The 18,812-nt window shown below is 44.8% G+C and overlaps 2 protein-coding genes across 2 annotated transcripts; both read right to left on the reverse strand.

Moving 5' to 3' along the window:
- Positions 1–276: 276 nt before the first annotated feature.
- LOC130137180 (ribosomal protein S1, mitochondrial-like) lies at positions 277–1,005 on the reverse strand. Its single transcript, XM_056307944.1, has one exon. The coding sequence runs from the start codon at positions 1,001–1,003 to the stop codon at positions 395–397; it is 609 nt and encodes a 202-aa protein (XP_056163919.1). The 5' UTR covers positions 1,004–1,005; the 3' UTR covers positions 277–394.
- Positions 1,006–1,022: 17 nt separating this feature from the next.
- On the reverse strand, positions 1,023–2,320 carry LOC130137183 (ribosomal protein S12, mitochondrial). Its single transcript, XM_056307946.1, has one exon. It carries the CDS (start codon positions 2,174–2,176, stop codon positions 1,799–1,801), a length of 378 nt encoding a protein of 125 aa, XP_056163921.1. The 5' UTR covers positions 2,177–2,320; the 3' UTR covers positions 1,023–1,798.
- Between the last annotated feature and the right edge of the window lie 16,492 nt (positions 2,321–18,812).

Genomic DNA, 18,812 nt, shown 5'->3' on the forward strand with positions numbered 1-18,812 from the left:
GTTCCATGTCTTACAATGTTAAAGCAGCATTCTTGTCGGAAAGATTTTTTAGGAGGCCCGGACACCTACCGAACATCCCTGAAGGATGGAACAAGATGATGAAGAAGGCGGCGAAGATATGGAGGAAAATCTGGGAAGATAAAAAGGAGCTATATGAAAAGGGGAAGGCAAGGAAGTCGTAGAAATGTTGAAGAGGAGACAACCCCCTCTTGAACTTTATACTATGCGCGTCGCGTGCTCGATCTAGCAATCTTGGACAATTGTTTTGATGAACTGTCACTAAACTAAAAAAGAAAGAAGAGAAAAGAACTGGGAGTTGGCGCCTACATCAGTGGTTGCTTGCTTACCAAGCCATCCTGGCAAGCTCCTCAAGTTCTTGTTTGATCTGCCGCTCTTAGAACACCACAATATTCGTCCTTTTTGGGTTAATGCTCTCAATGCTGAATCGATCATTTTTTATCCTTTTCCTTATGTGAGGACGGAATGGAAGAAAAGTAATGAAACCTGCGATGGCTACTGAATAACCTCTTTTTCCTTTCTCAATAAGAAAGCCTTTGACCTTTTTATTCGTTCGCCAAATCTTGTTCAGTTCCATCCAAGCTCGGTTTTGTCTGAATCTTCGTGGAAGAAGAAGAAGCGGTTCACCAGCTACTACATCCAGGGATCCAACCAAATCATTAAACCTGGCGGCTGCTCGTTCTTTGATCAGTGATTCACCGGCCACTAGATCGATGAAGAATCTCTCCAAAATCTTCTCTTTGATCAGTGATTCACCGGCCACTAGATCCAGGTATCCAACCTTATTCTCAAGCCTGCTGGCTCGGTTGATTGGCACTCCTGTAGGCTCATCTTGCATACAAATTCTGGGGGTCCCAGGTCCTGCATCCACCAAGAACATTTCTTCCCTTAAGCGTAAAACTTCAGATTGTAAGGCGTTTCCACTAAATAAGAAAAAACTGGAATTAGATCTTGGAAATGATCTACCAAAATAGATGCTCATCATAAGCTTTTTTTTTTACTCCTCTTCCTATTGATCAGAAGCATCCAGCAGCGCCACGACAAAAGAGTTAAGGTACTATGAAAAGCTGCTCTTGGGGAATGCAGACAGACTCACTTTTTTCTGGCAAATAGGGTTTCATGAGCGTCATAAGGAGATTTGGATCCTCCCTCAGATCATCCGCGCATTCACGGAGAGTATCTACATTTGTCTCCGGGGAGAGCTCCAGGTCGGTTTCCATTATAAAGTGGGCGGTCCTCGAGTTAAGTTCCCTCTGTTCGGGAAACAGAGTGGACAGCGGACCGACCCCTCTCTCAGATTCTTTCCGAAGTTTTTCTTTTATTAAATCATGAATCTCCCTTCGGAGTGCCGCAACCTCCTCTTGGTTGGGAGCGGGGTGGGCAACTTCAGCCGGTGCTGGCGCCTGCCGCAGGGCCTCTTGAGAGGGCAGTGGATTTGGAGCCTGCGGTAGCGCTCCTTCTCCTTGAGAGGGCACCTGCGGTAGCGCTCCTTCTCCTTGAGAGGGCAAAGGTAGGGAATCGGGCGCCTGCGGCAGCGCCTCTTGCCCAGCGTTCAAAAACGGGGCAAGAGCTTCAAATAATTCAACAAACATAGGGTGACTTTTTTCTATCGAATCGAATGAGCACTGTGAACTATCTGCTTCAAAAAGAGAGTTGGTTGAATGAGACTGGAAACCTTCTTTCTTCGATCGGAATACAAATAAGATTAAAAAGGCCATCATTGGGGCAAAGGATAAACCTCTCCTGACCGAGAAAAACAAGTTCCAGAGGCATCTTCCATTCATCTCGATTTGGGTTTTTCCGCACCATATTTTGATCTGCCTCTTCTTCGATCCGGAATTCCCAGCAAATCCTTGACTCCTCGAATACAATGGGATTTCACACCTGGCAAATCTTTCACTCTACCTCCTCTTATTAAGACCATAGAATGTTCCTGCAAATTATGACCTTCGCCCGGAATGTAAGCAAATATATCATGTCGATTGCTCAATCGTACTTTGGCTATCTTACGTAGAGCTGAATTAGGTTTTTTCGGTGTTCTCGTTGAAACACGCAGGCATACTCCTTGCTTCTGGGGACATTGATCCAAAGCTCGAGTACGGTCCGTGCGCCGTTTTTCTTCTCTACCATGACGAATCAATTGATTTAATGTAGGCATCGCTCTTTCCTTTGTCCTGACCCCCGATTTTTGCCCTATCACTAGTGATTACTCCCGATCCGAAGCACCCCTTTTCCATTCATAGAGAGATCCAATCGTCAAAATCAATAAAAAGGCCATCATGGACCAAGATCCAAACGAATCAATCTTGTTGGGAGGTACTGCCCAAGGAAAGAAAAAGGTGACTTCCGGATCAGGGATAATAAATAAAATTGAAACAAGATAAAATCGTATATCGAAACGACTTCTGGCATCACCGGAAGGATCGAAACCACATTCGTAGGCCGACAATTTTTCTGGGTAGGTCGAACTATTGGAAGCAAATGGAAAAGGAACACCGAGTAGGATCAAAGAAAGTAGCGGACTAATCACTAAATAGATACAAATAGGTGCAAATTCTGACATCATCACAGCCCACTTGCTTCTCTCGCTCCTTGCTCGCGGAGCGGCATACCGAAAAAAAAAAGTCTTCCTGAAGCAATTGTTCCCTGGGCTAACGGATTAGCCCCCACCGCCCATTAGTGTAAGCACAGCCTGAACAATTTCGAGGAAAAACGGGCTTTGTATGTTGGCTTCCACCAAGCTCTGATAAGAATCGGCTAAGAAACTTAACCTATCAGGGGGCCCCGCCTCGTTAAGCAAGTTCCGAACGATCGTCGGAAAGGGGGCGCTTCTCGTTGGTGGGGTCAGTCCATATTGATGAAAAAGATCCGGAATAATTTGATAAATTCTTTCGAGTTGGATGAACAGATCGCTCCTAAATACAGACGTTATCAACTCTACGAGAAACCAACTGAAAGCAAATCATCGAATAAAGAGAGAGAAAGCACTCTAGTAGGAGGGCCATGCCTATGCGATGTCCGGGTCTACTACCTACCTAAATATATCTTTCGAGTAGACAAACAGTAGTTTAGCCAGCCTGATAGGAAGCCCTCGTTGAAAGGTTGCTTCTTGGGTTAAATAGCTTTAGTTAGCAAAGTTATTCAAGTTGGGAACTAGACCCGGAGCTAAAGTCTAAGACTAATTCGATGCCAAAGTCAAACCAACAACCTTAAGTTGTAGCTGGTGCAGGAGTTAAGGCTAAAGAAAGCGAGTGCCAAGTCCATTGCTAAAGATGAAAGTACTATTGCACTCAAGGGTGGCGGCTACAGATCAAGTTTAGGAAGTGGGCTATACTTAATTCATCAAATGGAAATAAGAAAGCAATGCTTACTACTTCGTAGGTATATCATCAATCAAAGAAAGTACTAGCCGACCCATTCGGAAGGTTTTATAGCCAGTGGAAGGGAACTCCAACAATTAGTCTAGTCTTGGCATAAAGCTATCACATTTGAATCCAATGATCGAAGTTCAGCAGCTCGAGGGGTAGAAACCTTGGTTTTGATCCCAGAGCTCGAGGTCTACTTTAGCTTCCTCTCCCTTGGCTTTGTTATCAGCCCGGTTATAATAAGGAGATAGTGCGCACTGAACACATGTCATATCGGATTTGACTAAGAGTACACTCCCACTCCTGAACTCTTGAACTAAAGGAATGCTACCAGCAATTAGTAAAGTTATAAGGTAGTGGGATATCTTGAATATGGATCGAGCTTACTTTATAGTAGACAGTAGACCGCCCTTGGCCCTATGGTTGAGCCTGCCCTCTTTCATCTATCAGGACGTCAAGTAGCGCACGCATTCCTAAGTGAAAGGTCGGATTCCTTCATTTTTGTCTATCAGATTCGGGAAAGAGCGCAGACCGCGTTAGAGGGTGAAGGACTTCAATGCGCAGCGAGAGATGGACCGAGATAGGAGCCGGAATGGTAATAGGCAGGCCTCTTGTAGTAAGACAGATATGCATGCGGTAGAACTGTTGACAGAGTGGTCCAGCTCCGACCTTTAGGGCTGAGTAGCGCCTTTCAAGGTCCTATTTCTGCACGAATCCAGGAGAACAATATGATGTGACGAATCGAGCCCTTATATCAATACCGCTTCTTGCCCCTTGTTTCGGTGATCAACGACCCTGTAACGGCGAGAGGAGGTCCCGCCCAAAGGAATAGTTGCTAACAACTTTGATCGTGTTTGCTCCTAAGTCTATCCGCTTTTGAAATTCAATAATATTATAGGTTTATGAGTCACATAAAGCTATAATATCTCGGGGTCCCTTCCTAATCGATAACTTGAGGGGTCAATTTGGCTAATTGATCCTTCTATATAAAGATATGTTTTTTGTGCGCCTTCCCCAGACCTTTTGAATAAGCTACTGCTGCGGGTGCTACGGACTCAACGGACTTGGATGTGGAGGCGGACGTGGACCCGGCTTTTGAATGATCAGATTGCTGGATGTGAAACCTTATCTGCAGGGCGGTCTACGAAGACAAATAAATAATACGAATAGTACTTGGGAGGTGGAAGCGGGGAATCGGACTCTGTGCCCCCGATTGACTCGTATTAGTCTTAAGGTTGGCCACGCTTAAAGATTGGTGCCTCCCCACTGGCTAATAGTGATGACAGAAACAGTCAAGCTTGCTAGCAATACCGCTTAGGCCTCATCTCCTTCTGAAGCATATCCACTTCGTGGGATTCCCGATGTAGTGGGCTTAGCCCCAAAGAGGCAAGATTACTTACTTATGTATGACTGACTTATATATGTTGTTAAATGTAATTTACATTCTTTTTTTCATACTTTTGCACTCTCGCTCGAGGAAACAGAGTGGATGAAGGGATAGGCTAAGTGTACTAGCTTGGCAAACCGGAGTTATGTGTCCTCCTCGGAGAGGGAGAGGCCGGTAACCGATTTCTAAGAAGTGCCCTTCTCCGAACAAAAGATTGAAGTTCAGCAGCAACCTTTTTTGGGGGGGCGTCTATCTTTTTAAAGAAAGAGCGGGATTGTCAAGCCATGGAGGAAGCTTCCCAGGGCTTAGCTTTACTTACTGGTGGTGTGAAATCCCTCAATCAGGGGGGGCTACTAAGATAAAGAAAGGGATGGTTTCTGGTTAGCAGAACTAGATACTAGGAAGTAGGCCCTCCATTCCCACCTCTAGCTGCTGGGAAATACGCCCTTCTCTCGGTAAATTGAGCCCCTTAAGAGTCAAACTCAATTCTAGCAGCTACATAGCGGCAAACGGTGACTCCGGAGGTAGCGACAGAGCTAGGCATCAAAAGCGGGGGAAAGCGGCATAGGCTTAGTTCTTTTTAGTAGCCCCACCTAGCCTAGGTAGGCCTCACAAGAGGGAGCATTCCGAAGCATCGTTCGATGCCCAACGACACCAATATAGAGATCACTTGACAGAATAAGAGCGGGAGACGGACTTCCACTATTTCTAAGGGCGACAGGAGTCAACCCTGTAGTATTGGTTTAACGATTATGTCAAGTCTCCCCAGCTGCTCACTTGGCTTCGGATGATCAGACCTGTCTTGGACGTGGAACCCCTGAATTGAGGACTTGTGGAGACGCGGAATATCAGACTTAGGCTCAAACGGAAGCCCCGGAAGCACAGGAAAATAAGGAACTGTATATATATGTTTGATTTGCCAGCCTTGGCCTAGAGCAATGAAGAGGACTGTTCGTATAGTATTTGACAACCGGCTCATAAGCATGCCATTAAACGCTAAGAAAACAGCCTTCTCGTGAAAGTCCCTCAGTGGATTAATTGTTTGTTATCTTTCCGATTTCAGTTCTCTTGTCAAGGAAAGAAAGACTAAGTAAAGGCAGACAACGAGGCGAAGATAGCAGACTTGCCTCGAGACAGGAACATAGCATAGGGACATTGCTCCGGACTAGTTAAGTAGTTGGTTGCAAAAAGCTCCTCCGCTTGGCGAGCTCCTCTTTGGTTCCATCTGTCCACATTCTTCCCTTCCATCCAGGGCTTGATTGTTCCGTGTAGTCGATTCGCTCAGTACCCTCCATGAACAGAGTCCAAGAGAGAGACAAAGTCAATGGCCCTTTTTTCACTAAAGGATAGGAGAGCAACTTCAATCACTGAGCGAACAAAGAAAAAATGAGTACTTTCGGCGGGAAGTTTCTTTCTCTCTCTTGGTCTAGGTGCTTCTCTGCATTGTCTATCTTCTTCTTCCTTCGTAGCTGTAGGGAGCATCTTTCTCATAGTGGATGCTCCGTTTGGAAGAGGTTCCTCTTTGCTTAGCTTGGCCGATTCTGGATAAGCCTGGTCCATCCTCGTCTCTAGCTCCAACTGCATTGTGTGACTAGGCAGCTTCGGGAGGTAGCGAGGTCGTGCTGCTTGGAGAGTAGCCCGTCAAAGAGTCTTTATCTGCTAAAGCATATACAGCTGGGAAGTCAGGAATGGCGGGACGGATTAAAGCAAGAATCCCTCAACTCCTTCGGTTTTAAAGTGAGATGGTGAGGTGAGAGTCTTTTCCTAACCCGAAAGCAAGGGGAAGGTCAGACTGTACCGCTTTTCAGGTGCAAATAGGTTCCCCTTTGGCTGCTCCTCTGATTCCGAAAAAAGAAAAGACTAACGGAAAGAGAAAAGAATACGGGTCGTGTCTTCGTTCGGGTGCTAAGCCCGAAAGCCTTTCTAGTCTTATTTTTATGCCATTATTGAATGCAGGGTTTTAGCTCCCCCTTGCTTCTTTGGATGCCAATGCGTTTCTTGTTTTAGCTGATTCTCCTTTTGCTACGGATGAAGATTTGGATACAGGGCATCCTTCTACCATAAAAACGAGGGTTTATGACCCGTCTACAAAATGAGGCTAGAGTTATGATTCTCTGCTTGAAGATCGGTCTTCTCAAGGGTGCTGTCTGAAATCCTTGTTTTCAATCTGTATATCCAACCCAAGAGTGTACCGGAGCGAGCACTAAAGCACAAGTGGAGTGAGTGTACGAAACGAACGAATGAAGTGATAGTGGCCAGCGAGCTATTGGTTGGAGAAGAGTACCCAGAAGTCAATTATTCAGAAGATAGAGATAACAGAGCTTTCGGACAAGCATCCGATGCATCAATAGACAGACCGCTCAGCGGGGATTTCCAAGCCCAATCCGAGTATTCGCGCCTATGGACTCCCCCTTTGAAGGAAGCTTGCGAAGGACTGAATGAGACATAGAGCTTCGATCAAGAAGATAAAAATTATCTAGCGTCGATACTGATTAAAATTGCGTTGCTATGTCAGAAGAAGGATAGCTATACTGATTCGGTATACTCTAAAAACACCCTCGGTACAATATTGACGATCTCACAAAGATTTAATTTCAGTAAATTTACTGATCTCATCTTATCTTTTACGGAATCGATCCCCTTTGACTATACAAAAATATGTGGAGCTCGGGAAACACAGGAGAACGTTCTTTTGCTGATATTATTACCAGTATTGGATACTGGGTCATTCATAGCATTACTATACCTTCCCTATTCATTGCAGGTTGGTTATTCGTTAGCACAGGTTTCGCTTACGATGTGTTTGGAAGCCCTCGGCCAAACGAATATTTTACAGAGAGCCGCCATTAATAACTGGCCGTTTTGATCCTTTGGACCAACTTGATGAATTTAGTAGATCCTTTTAGGAGGCCCCAATGACCATAGATCGAACCTATCCAATTTTTACAGTGCGATGGTTGGCTGTTCACGGACTAGCTGTACCTACCGTTTTTTTGGGGTCAATATCAGCAATGCAGTTCATACAACGATAAACCTAATCCGAATTATAGAGCTACGACACAATCAAACCCGAACAAACAAAATGTTGAATTGAATCGTACCTGGGGGTTATTACTTATTTTTTGACTTGCTGTTTTATTTTATTTTCCAATTATTTCTTCAATTAAGAGAATAAAATAAAAAAAATATTAAATTCTCTTATCCCATTCGGAAAGATCTCATCTCATAATTATCCATGACTGTTTATGTCTCTAGCACGACTACTTGATGAAATGTGGAGGGAAGCGGGGTAAATGGCCGATACTACTGGAAGGATTCCTCTTTGGCTAATAGGTACTGTAACTGGTATTCCTGTGATCGGTTTAATAGGTATTTTCTTTTATGGTTCATATTCCGGATTGGGTTCATCCCTGTAGTAATCGGATGAACTGGGTTGTACCTGTTCCGATTCAAAATGAAAAAAGAACCGGGCAGCAGTAGGAGCCCTAAAGAGGAAAGGCCAGTCACTGAAGACTAACCCAATCTTAATGAAGAAAAGGGGATAAGCAACGACACCTGTGAACTCACGGATAGCCTTGTGCCCTACCTTTCATTCGAACTAGGCTACGATCTTTCTTCTCTTATGATATTTCTAGTTAGCGTCACAAAGAGCTTATTCTATCCCCCTCGGTGAAAGCAGTGACACCGCTTACGAGAGCAAGGGATGATTGAACAGTTAGAAAATCTTGAACATGAACAAGGGTAGGAGCGATTACTGATTCAATCACACCGGAGACTTTCACAGCTACTATCACTCTAAGAACGGGTATTCATCCCAGAGTTCCTAGGCAAAGAAAGTCAAGCAGGATCGGATTCAGTTCCCTTTCTAGCGACGGTTCCTGATTCAATTGTAAGTGGTACTCTTGATTCAATTCCACCAAACCCGAAAACAGTTCCATAGGAGCTTGCATTCGAGTCCTTTTCTTTATATATGATGTAACTTCTTTCCCCTGCTTTTAGTGAAGTTCCGAGCCTGAGTTCAATCCCAAAACCAAAAGTCCATCCCAGCTGTCAAAAGATCTACGTGCGGATAAGGGACGAAGAATGCTTCAAATCCCGGTTATTCCTCTCCAAAGAAATCCCCGTATTCTATTCCTCAAGTCCCACATCGGCTTGATGCCATCTTCATTAAGGAGAATGCCCCAAAAGCGTCTGCTAAGATTAACTGTACAAAATCGGATGCTGTCAAATTTGCCTTAGTGCAGTTACTCTCTTTACTTTCTCTCAGTGAAGTTCCTAAATAGGAATATTTTTTGAAAAAGCTCTCGATTCAAAAGTCATTTCTCGAGTAAGATGAATGTGTAGCTTCTTCTCAAGCAGTAGCACCGGCAACTAAAACAGTCTTCTATCCAACACCGGTTACTTCTATAAGACAAGAGCTCCTAATGGAACAATTACCTATTCTATCTGATTCACTGCCAATACCCAGAAAATCTGGTATTCAGATTCAATTGCTATCAGTTCTAAGCCTTAGTCATCTATTCGATCAATGCGGCCTTACTCTAACAAGTAAGAAAGTCAACTACCTTACGACTGTTCTTTAATCCATTATTTGATTTGCCGCCTAGGAAGGAAGAGCTAATCTTTCTACTCTACCAGTTTTATGAAATATCGAGTGACCCGCTAATTCATCTGCACAGCGCTTATTCACCATCAGGAAAGACCGGAAATCCAGTAAGATAAGAAGGGTCCGGTAAGAGGCAACTAACATGCTAACAGCAGCCTATTATGATTCACGTGGCAAAGAGCCTGTTCTATTAGTCCCACAGCTCCTTACAGAACACTTGCTACCGTGGCCTAAATGCTACGCACCTTCTACGAGGATATCCGGGAACGTGTTACTTTTTAACGGGGCAAAGGATACCCCTTACAAGCTTCCCCTTCTTTATGTGTAAATGTGTAATTGGCTTCGCTTCGTCGCAGCCTATTCTGTGATGGAGAGATCGAAAGCATTAGGGTCGTAGCGTGAATGTTAAATTCCCTTCCTTCTCTTTCTTTCTTTCTGATCAAGTCTAGGAGCGAAAGCAGCTCGCCCTAATTCATAAAGTAAGGAGAGGGATGAAAGTCAGTATGGGTATGCTAGCCCTAATTCATAAGGCAAGGAGAGGGACTTTAGTATGCTCGCCCTAATTCATAAGGTGGGAGAGGGACGAAGTTCAAAGACTGAAAGGTTTTCTTACTTTTCGCATCAACCCTTGCCGCGAAGAAAAGTAGTCATACCCACAAGGAATTAATTACTCAAAAAAGTTTACTTGACTTCAAGCAGCTTATAAGAACCTTACGATCTGATGCGCGAGGGCTGATGACGGGATGTGAGGAGTCGTGGTCTACCACCCGGATAAGAAGTAGTATAAGAGCATGCCGACGATGGAAGGAAGAGGAACATCTTATAAGAAGAGAAGGCTTGGCTAGGGCGGGCGAAGGGCCTGTATATGAGCTTTCCTCTTCTGTTCTTGCATGAAGCTACTAAGTAGTCCAAATGCATGTGAGATCTCGGGCCGAGTCCATTATTGATTCCAATCAGACTGCCGACGAGCTGCCTGTACATGCCACAATCCTTGAGGCTATCCACTTCGTCTGCACGAAGCCTCATTTTTCTCTATTGGCCTTCAAACTGAAGATCGGTTTGCAATCGACCATAGCGAACTTCTCTAGGAGGTCTTCAGTCTACTTCTGTTGACAGAAGAAGATCCCGGACTCGGTCTCTTTCTAATCCCATAACGTCTTGGTGGTGAAAAACCTCCTTCCTCTTCAATCGTCCTGACAAGTTCTTTCTTATTCGGTCGATTTCCTCAACATCGTCTTCCCTGTGACGACTAGGTCCTCGACGTAGACGAGGCTAATCGGCTCTTTCTAGCTTTTTTGAGGAAAGTAGAATATTATAATGTGGCCCAGCATTCTTGAATAAGAACTCGGAAATCTTTCCATGCCCTCTCGGTGCCTGCTTCAGTGCGCAGAGGGGCTTGCAAACAGAATTCGTTGGATCCTTGCTTGAGAATCCGCTCTTAGCTCTTGTACACATGAATGCAAGAAAAAAGAAAGAGTTTATGATAGGAATTCCGGTTTATGGTTTCTAGTGTTAGAAAGTCTCCTGTCTGTGGCTAGAAGAGAAAAGCCCTAACTCTTAGTGACCTGTAAGCGTTAGAAGAAGAATTTCATTGCCTAATGTTCTCTTTGGAGGGGAGGGAATATCCTATTAAAGAGATAGTCTTTGTCCACCCTTAGAAGAGGGAAGAGGTCATCCTTTTTTTATTCATATAGTCACAATCGTAGCGTGCCAAGCGAGCCAAGCCAGGGAAGACCAATGCCTGAGGGAAAGATATCAGTTTGATCACATCCTCGTATACAATTTGATCAGATGGGTCAGCCCAAAACCAATAGCAATCGCGCACCTAAACAACAACATAGAAAGAATTGGTCTTATCCTAGTGGGGCAAACCCCTTTTCTATGAGGTAGGTAGGTCGAATAGGCTCACTCAGCCTGGGAACAATCTCTTTTCTTTCAGTATGAGAAATTGCTTTATTGTTGAGGAACGGAACTATTAGTGGTAGTGCAAAGCACTATGTAGACTTCATCCGAAGCGGTTGTTCTCTCTGCTTATCTTTTTAAGAAAAGCAATAAAAAGAGCCCTGGGAAAGGTATCGAGACTGGGGATCGTAGTCTCAATCCTAACCTCATAGCTTTTAGAAGCTTAGTCCTTACAGTTTTAAGGGTAAGGGGAAGAATCAACAAAATGTTATAATAACACTATAAGAGGAGATTGATTTTGACTCTTTCTCGATGCTTTGAATAGCTATCCTTTCGTACCCTTGGTTTCGTACCTGTGGGATTCGACTTTCCTTGGCGATTGGGTCCGTGATCAAATAGGCTCTTACTTCGCCTCGAAAGGGAGCTGCGTAGGTAGACTAGAAGTCGTAGTTCCTGGCAAAAGAGAATTTCTTTTTGATTGAGTTCCAGGCTCCAGGCTTAAGAGCCGAATTAGCCATTGGGATTGGTGTAGAGACAAGACTGATTGAGATTCGTAATTAGCTGCAATAAAAGAATACGCTCTTTCGACAGAGAAGTGAACGACGGAGATCTGCAGATGTTTGAGGGAAGAAGACGGTGCTAGCGAAGTTAATTAACTTAAAGGCATCGGTTTACTCTATTTCTAAGAGCAGAGCAGGGGAAGAAGGATAGAGTTTCTTCTTCTTATTATTAATAAAGCATATGGAGCAGACTTCCCCTTTCTAGAAGACAGGGGATAGAGCTTTGAATAGCCGTAGCAAGGGAAGCAAGGAGCTTTCTTTCCTCTCACTAAGAAGCCCTAGAGCAATAGACGGAATTCGGAATTTGTGGGGTAGCTGCTAGGATAGATGCATAGAATCCGGATGCCGAGAATACGCGGCCCACGGAGCGGTAGAAGATCCAAGTCAAAACCTGCTGCACAATGCCGACACCTTCACATTAAAAGTCCGCCTTAGCCCGACATTGCCCTCAAAGACATTAAAGATAAGGTAGTTCCTCGAAAGGCCTCAAAAAGGCAAGAAGTAGCATCCTGCCAGTTGTTCTTGTGCCCTAGTCGAAACTTTCTGCGGTTGGCATGTCTAACCCTATTTGAAAGAGTAAGGGGCCTTGCGGGAGCAATTCCATAGCTACCTGAACACAGACTTTTCTCGATTCCGTGCACGCCCGGCAAAAAGAGCCGCCAAATGTTTTGCATTAGTCTTTCTCTATGGGATGAAGACAAGGAACTGACAGATGCCAAGATCTTTTCTTACTAGAAAAGGTATCCCACCAAATAGTCAAAGCGGAAGGGGATTGATGCTGAGAATGCCCTCTTGTCTATCTTTCAAAGAATAGACTGTTAGATGTAGGCATTTTCCCATGCTAAAGGAAGCAAGGAGTAGGAGAAGGCAAGCAAGGCAAGGCAATTCAATTCTTAATCTAAGAGCAGGGGGCAGGACATAGTCTTAGGCTGTTTGCGCCTTATCTGCTGTGAGGGGAATAGCCGCTACTAGTGAAAGCAAGTGACATACTTAATGTACGAGGAGGAATAGAGATCGACAAGCAAGAGTCTCCCCCCGGTCGCCTGATTAGCGAATAGTGCCTCACTTTCCTTCTAAGCTGGCATCAGTCTCAGACAAGAAAGAAGATCAAATAGAATCCGATTTCCGACATGAAAGAGTAGTAAAGCATCGAAGCAAATAGCGTAAAAGGATACCTATCGAATAGGCTTTGGCACGTCGAGGTAGAGCCCTGGGCTCTTTGCGGGATAAGGGCGGTTAGCAAGAAGGTTTTTGAATCAATAAAGGAAGAATGCGGCTCCTATTGAATCCGCTTTTGGGAATAGAAGGGGAATGAAGGCAATTTGCCTTATTAAATAGAAGAGGCTAATCGAGAGCCTAACTCGAAGGAATAGGGGATTAAGGAAAAGGATTGGGCAAATAAATAGGTTCTTAGAGAGCTGGTGGAAGGCTCAAGACAGAAGGAATTGACATATAATAAGAAGGATCTCATGTCATGGTTCTTGTTCAAGAAGGGACATCCTTTGAATCAGCTGTTGGGAGCATAGTAGAGGAATGAATTGAGAGACCTTCCTACCAAAGAATCTTTCTAAACAGCGGAATTTACTTTGAATTGAAAAAGGAAGCTTAATCATCAACTTATAGCTTCGGAACATGTTCAATTCAATACTTTGAGAAATCGACCTCGATCAATTCAATTCATGCTGCCAACTCTTTGCCACAATGGCTATCCGGATATCTATCTGGGGCTATAACCGATTCCTCGGCTAGCGGCATGAACCATTGAATCCGGTAAGGTTTTCGGGTGCTTAGGTCGGCCGATAGAAATTGTTTTAAGTTTCGAAGGAAAGGCTGGATGGGCGGTCACTCATCTATGATAGATCGATGAAAGGGTTGCTGTTTGATCTCAAGGAAGCTTAAGGAGGAATAAGAAAAAGTTGGCGGGTGGGTGGAAATAATAAGTAAGTTGCGAGTACTTGGTTCTATGGTTAAGGAGCGAATAAACTAGGTTATATACATTGCGGGAAAAACCGCTTTCAGCTCCGCCTTCACTCCTGGCTCACAATGGAAATCTGCCCAATGTTCGTTTGGCAGCTCAGCTCTATACTTGAATGCTTCACTAGCGTCATCTATTTCCGAACGGGTGCAGGCGCTTCATTCACATCTGGATTCGTATCTAGCTTCGGATCTGGAGGGACATGAATGGATGTTGGAACGGGTCCCGAGTCAACTGCATGCGCTACTACTGCCTCCCTAGCAGTCACCTCTGCCTCCTCCATTCCATTTCTAGTGCAATATCTGACGGTAGCAAATCCCGCGGATCGAAAGCCATCACCTTCTCGTCCGGAATCCCTTCGTCCCGTCTTAGCTTCCCCTCGTTCGCTTCCATATACATTACCATTTCATCTACCAGTTTTCCGAGCAGATTCGATCACAGTCCCATAAGCAGTAGGGACCACGAGAGAGCTTATTTCGTGCTCGAGATCCCCTATGAGATCTTCTTCCAGAGAAGCCCCTGCATATGCTGCCCTTATCTATTCATGGTTCCGGATCCAGATATGGAACTGGAATGGGCTCTGACTTCGGTCACGGACCTGGATTAGGAATAGGCTTTGGATCCATGGCCCTGGATATTCTATCGATGACTCCGGAATAGGTTCTTCAATGATTTATGGAAAAACCCAGGCAGGCAACGTCGATCTAAATCCAGAGGCTATGGTTTGACAATGAATTCTTCATCCACCGATTTGAACTATTGCGGTTTTCCCTCCGTTCCTAGAGCCAGCATCCGTTGCTCAAGTCGATTTAGTAGTAGAAGCAGCTGTAGCTTTACCAGTTGTACCTATTCCAATTGGTTAGCTGAAGCAACTTCTGGGGGTACCTATCCAACTGTCTCTGCCGCCGGTAGAACTGGATATCGATCCAACGGGTTCGGACGCGAGCGAAGGGAAGCTAGGTACTATGGTTCCATGGGTGAGGATGCTAGGTTACCTGGTTCTCAAATCGGGTATTGAACCGTCTCTCCCTCCTGCTGCAACCTTTGCCTCTATCTCTACTTCTGGGTCTCGATCTCGAACTCAAACTGATGCTTAGTATTATTCTAGATGCTGAGACGCGGGGACATGATACTGACGACCGTGGACAGATCAATAAGAATGTGAGAAGTACGATGACATCCGCCCCAACTTCACCATAAGGTTCGACCGGCCCCCTAGGACTAGTAGAGTTTACCGGAAGTTCCCCCTATGACGAGCAGGCCAGAAGTCCGACCCTACATAGAAGGTTGAATAGAATCTGAATGAACAGGTGCCCTTCAGAACTACCTTGGAAAGCGCAGTCTTAAGTGAACGGATGGAACGAAGGAACCCTGGATGTCCGCCGCCTCTAGCCGATGTGCACTAGAATGAGTTCAAATGCTTTCGTCTTGCCTTTGCTTATATGAACGATAATTCATTCCAGTCTCTATCCATCTATATAGATATTATATTCCAATAGGTAAGAGGATAGTTGGGATTGGGAGAAGTAGTGATGGCGAGGATAGGAAGGTTACTTATAAGACTAGATCGACCAATAGCAATAGGAAGAGGTTCGAATAGAGGTTCGGATGGGACAGGTTCGTAGAAAGAAGCTCAACTAAGTTTATGGGGTTACCGGCGAAAAGAAGGTTGAAGTACAGATCCCGCGCATCAAATGATTACTGACTTGAACTAGCACTTGCTGCTATTCACTCAGCAGACGATCAGGCGAGATGCTAATTGGAGAAGGACTGACCGGACCTGCCTTCCCGGAAAGCACGAGCATACAGATTCGTAGTGTTCGTTCGTAGATTCCACTATACCCTTTTCACTCGGGAAAGCAACTCTAGCCTATACTCTTTGTCTTGAATCACAGAGGAAGGACAAGAGCTCGGACAAGAACTCTCACAACTGAAAATGCAAGAACTACTGACTCGCTATCCGACAGTAGTGAAGATATGCGAAAGAGGGAGAATGCGCTACATCGGATCTTGCTGTAGTTGATGAAAGAGCTGTAGTTTATGCTGTAGCATCGGTTATTTCTCAGGTTACGAATGACCCAATCTATCTATGGCAACCACCCCTACTTTTAGTAGATGGAGATGCGCACCTAGGAAAGACGGATTAAAGAGAACCTGCCCTAAGAGATTGGCATTGGCCTGTGGGTCCGCTGCGGTAGAAGGCCTTTGCTGGCCTGTCGATCCATCCTGATTCACTTACGCTATTTCTTACTAGAGAGAGGGCTTAGATCGGAGAGGAGCAGCTCTTTTCTTTTTAACAGAAAGCAGTGATGAATGGGACGGAGCTGCTACAATCAATAGCTTCAGCTGGTCCTGCGAAAGAAAGCTTGAAGGCGCCCGCCCCATACTGCAATGGGCTTACTTTATTCCGCCCCTACGACTCTTCCTTCGTCACCCTCTTCTCGACCAGCGAGCGGAGGAGCAAGTGTAGGCGACCCCAAGGGGCGTCAGGTTGTTTTGTTCTGGCCAAGCTACGAAGAATTTGTCAGTGCCGGTGGTTCAGACTCACTTACTTTTTGTTTGGATTTGGTTCCGATTCAACAGATAGAGACTACCTCATAGTTGAGCGAGGTTGCTTGCTAGGAGACTGCGACATAGACGGGTCGATTGATAGCTGACTGTCAGCCTATTCAGATTGATAGCAGCGCCGGGCAGGTGTCAGATGAAAGTAGCCATTTCTCTGGTTCATATAGCTTGGACTGACCCTGATAGCAGTAATAGCTGGCTGTCGGATGGAGAGAACTAATATTTACTGAAATCCCCTTTCTACCAGCTCATTATCGAGAGAGCCCTACTCTTATCAATTCTCAATCGCCCTCGCTTCGGAGACAAACAAGCTTTTATATACGTATTAACAAACAGACTCCCGACTCAAGTGCCTTTCACTAATAAGCTAAGCATCTGGGGTACGATTCTGATTTCTGTTGGACATAGCTGCAAAAGTGACTAACCCTCTCTCCAGAGGGGAGGGTCCGATTCAATAGCGCTTTTCTCTGTTCCATACAGCTTACGAAGTGATTCTCACTAATGAGCATCGAATGATAGAAATGGATTTGAAACAACCCAATCTACCTTTTCATCCACTTATTTATAGCTTGACCCCGGTCTCGGGACTTCGCAAGTCACTGAGTCTTTGATAAAGTTGTCAAAAAACAACCCTTTTTTGTTAGGTTAGTAAGACAGGTGTTAGTATCAAATCCTTAATCAGTAGTGGACTACTTGTTAACGCACTACTAAAGCAGAGTAGCCAGCATGCGCACATCATGATTTGCCAGAGGAGCTCAGCAAATGGAAGAGGGTATAATTTGGTAGGAAAAGTGCTTTGTGGGTGAAATCAAAGATCTTTCAATACGTTGATTTCAAACTACTACTACTACTACTAGAACAACCCACCCGTGAAAGCAACAATCGCTTCAGGCGATTCTTCTAACGTTCAGTCTCCACTCGACGTTCAGCACGGGCTTGACGCCCAAAGGCAAGTCTCGGGACCTGCCATAGAAGCGGATTCGATAGCTGGAAATAAAATAGCAGCTAGTTCCTCTTGACCACCACCCCACTGAACACCAAGCAAAACTCGCCCGAGAGGTAGTTCAGGCCAATTCACTTCAATTACCCGGCCTTAACGGATGCGGGCTTGTCTTATTCAATAAGTAGGTGCTGTTCCTCCCTAGCCTTACATAAGCTGAGGCTACTACTTATCTTATATATACGCATTTATTTGAGAAAGAAAGATGCACAAACGAAACTGGAAACAACGAATTTATCAGGAGCAATATCAACTACCTAGACCGACCTGCTATAATAATTCCATAAACACCTAGCGACGAGACTGTACTGAATGACTTGATCGATCGTACTAGATAGATAGTCTCAGATAGACCATAAACACCTTTCATACGCAATTCCTCGATCCAATCTCGCACTTGGTCTGATCGCACCGTAGATAAAGTTGTAACCGAAGTAGACCAAGAAGGGAGTGGAATGATGATGACCGGGCACTCTCTTGGATCTCATGGTTTGGAGCAAGCGGAGCTTTCCTTTCACTTGGCACGAGACACCGTACGCTACACAGAAGAACAGAAGATTTTTGAATGAATTTCACATCTTGACATTTCCACATTAGACTGATTCAATGGAGAAAGGAATGCCTTTCGGAGCGCATTTCCAGCTGTGAAGATAGACGACTCACATAGCCGGAACTGATCAAGTCTGATCCTCTTTCTTGATGTTCCTTCACAGACCAATTCATTATGTAACCTGATCTTATTACGACGTATCTTTCTTGTCTTGATTGAATACATCATTGAAACAATCATGCGAGAGGTCTACTACGTCAATTGCGTAACGAGTTGGACAGAGAGAACGCAGGAACGGCACCATGTGAGATTCTCATCCCGACTCGCTCGATTAATGGTGTTGCTGTCAGCCCTGTTCCTAAAGATCTGGCATGGAGGGACGCAAGAGAAGTAGGAATGGGATCGATGCAGTTGCCCAGGCATCCAATGCATTTAGTACAGCTTACTGAACACCAACACAATCTTTATGCTTCAAATGAAAGATTCAACATTTCCGCACGCGATTCGCCGTTGAAGGCTCCTTGATTTGATACTAGCACTTGAGAGCGAAAGGAAGCCTCTTCTTTTGATGATGATCTAGCTATGTCAGTTGGTTTGGCTACTTCTGTATGGTCTTACCGAGAACCCTTCAGATAGGGTATCTCCATGTGTGACTATATTTTTTTCTAATTTCATCATTGACCGGGTGAGGCATTCCATACATCTCTTTTATCTGGAGCCGATAGACCTAGGGCAAAGCCCTTCTTTCACTCACATCTGGTACCGTGGAGCAGTACCTATGGAAAGGATCAAGACCATAGGGGAAGGGAGAAAGCAAGGAAAGTATTCATTCCATCCTTAGACTCCGAAGAAGAGCTGGTCTTATTCCTGCGCGGGTAGGCTTT

The sequence above is a fragment of the Syzygium oleosum genome, unplaced genomic scaffold, assembly GCF_021117445.2.
Source record: "Syzygium oleosum isolate NSW1041296 unplaced genomic scaffold, Sole_v2.1 Sole_v2.63, whole genome shotgun sequence".
NCBI classification, from domain to species: Eukaryota; Viridiplantae; Streptophyta; class Magnoliopsida; order Myrtales; family Myrtaceae; genus Syzygium; species Syzygium oleosum.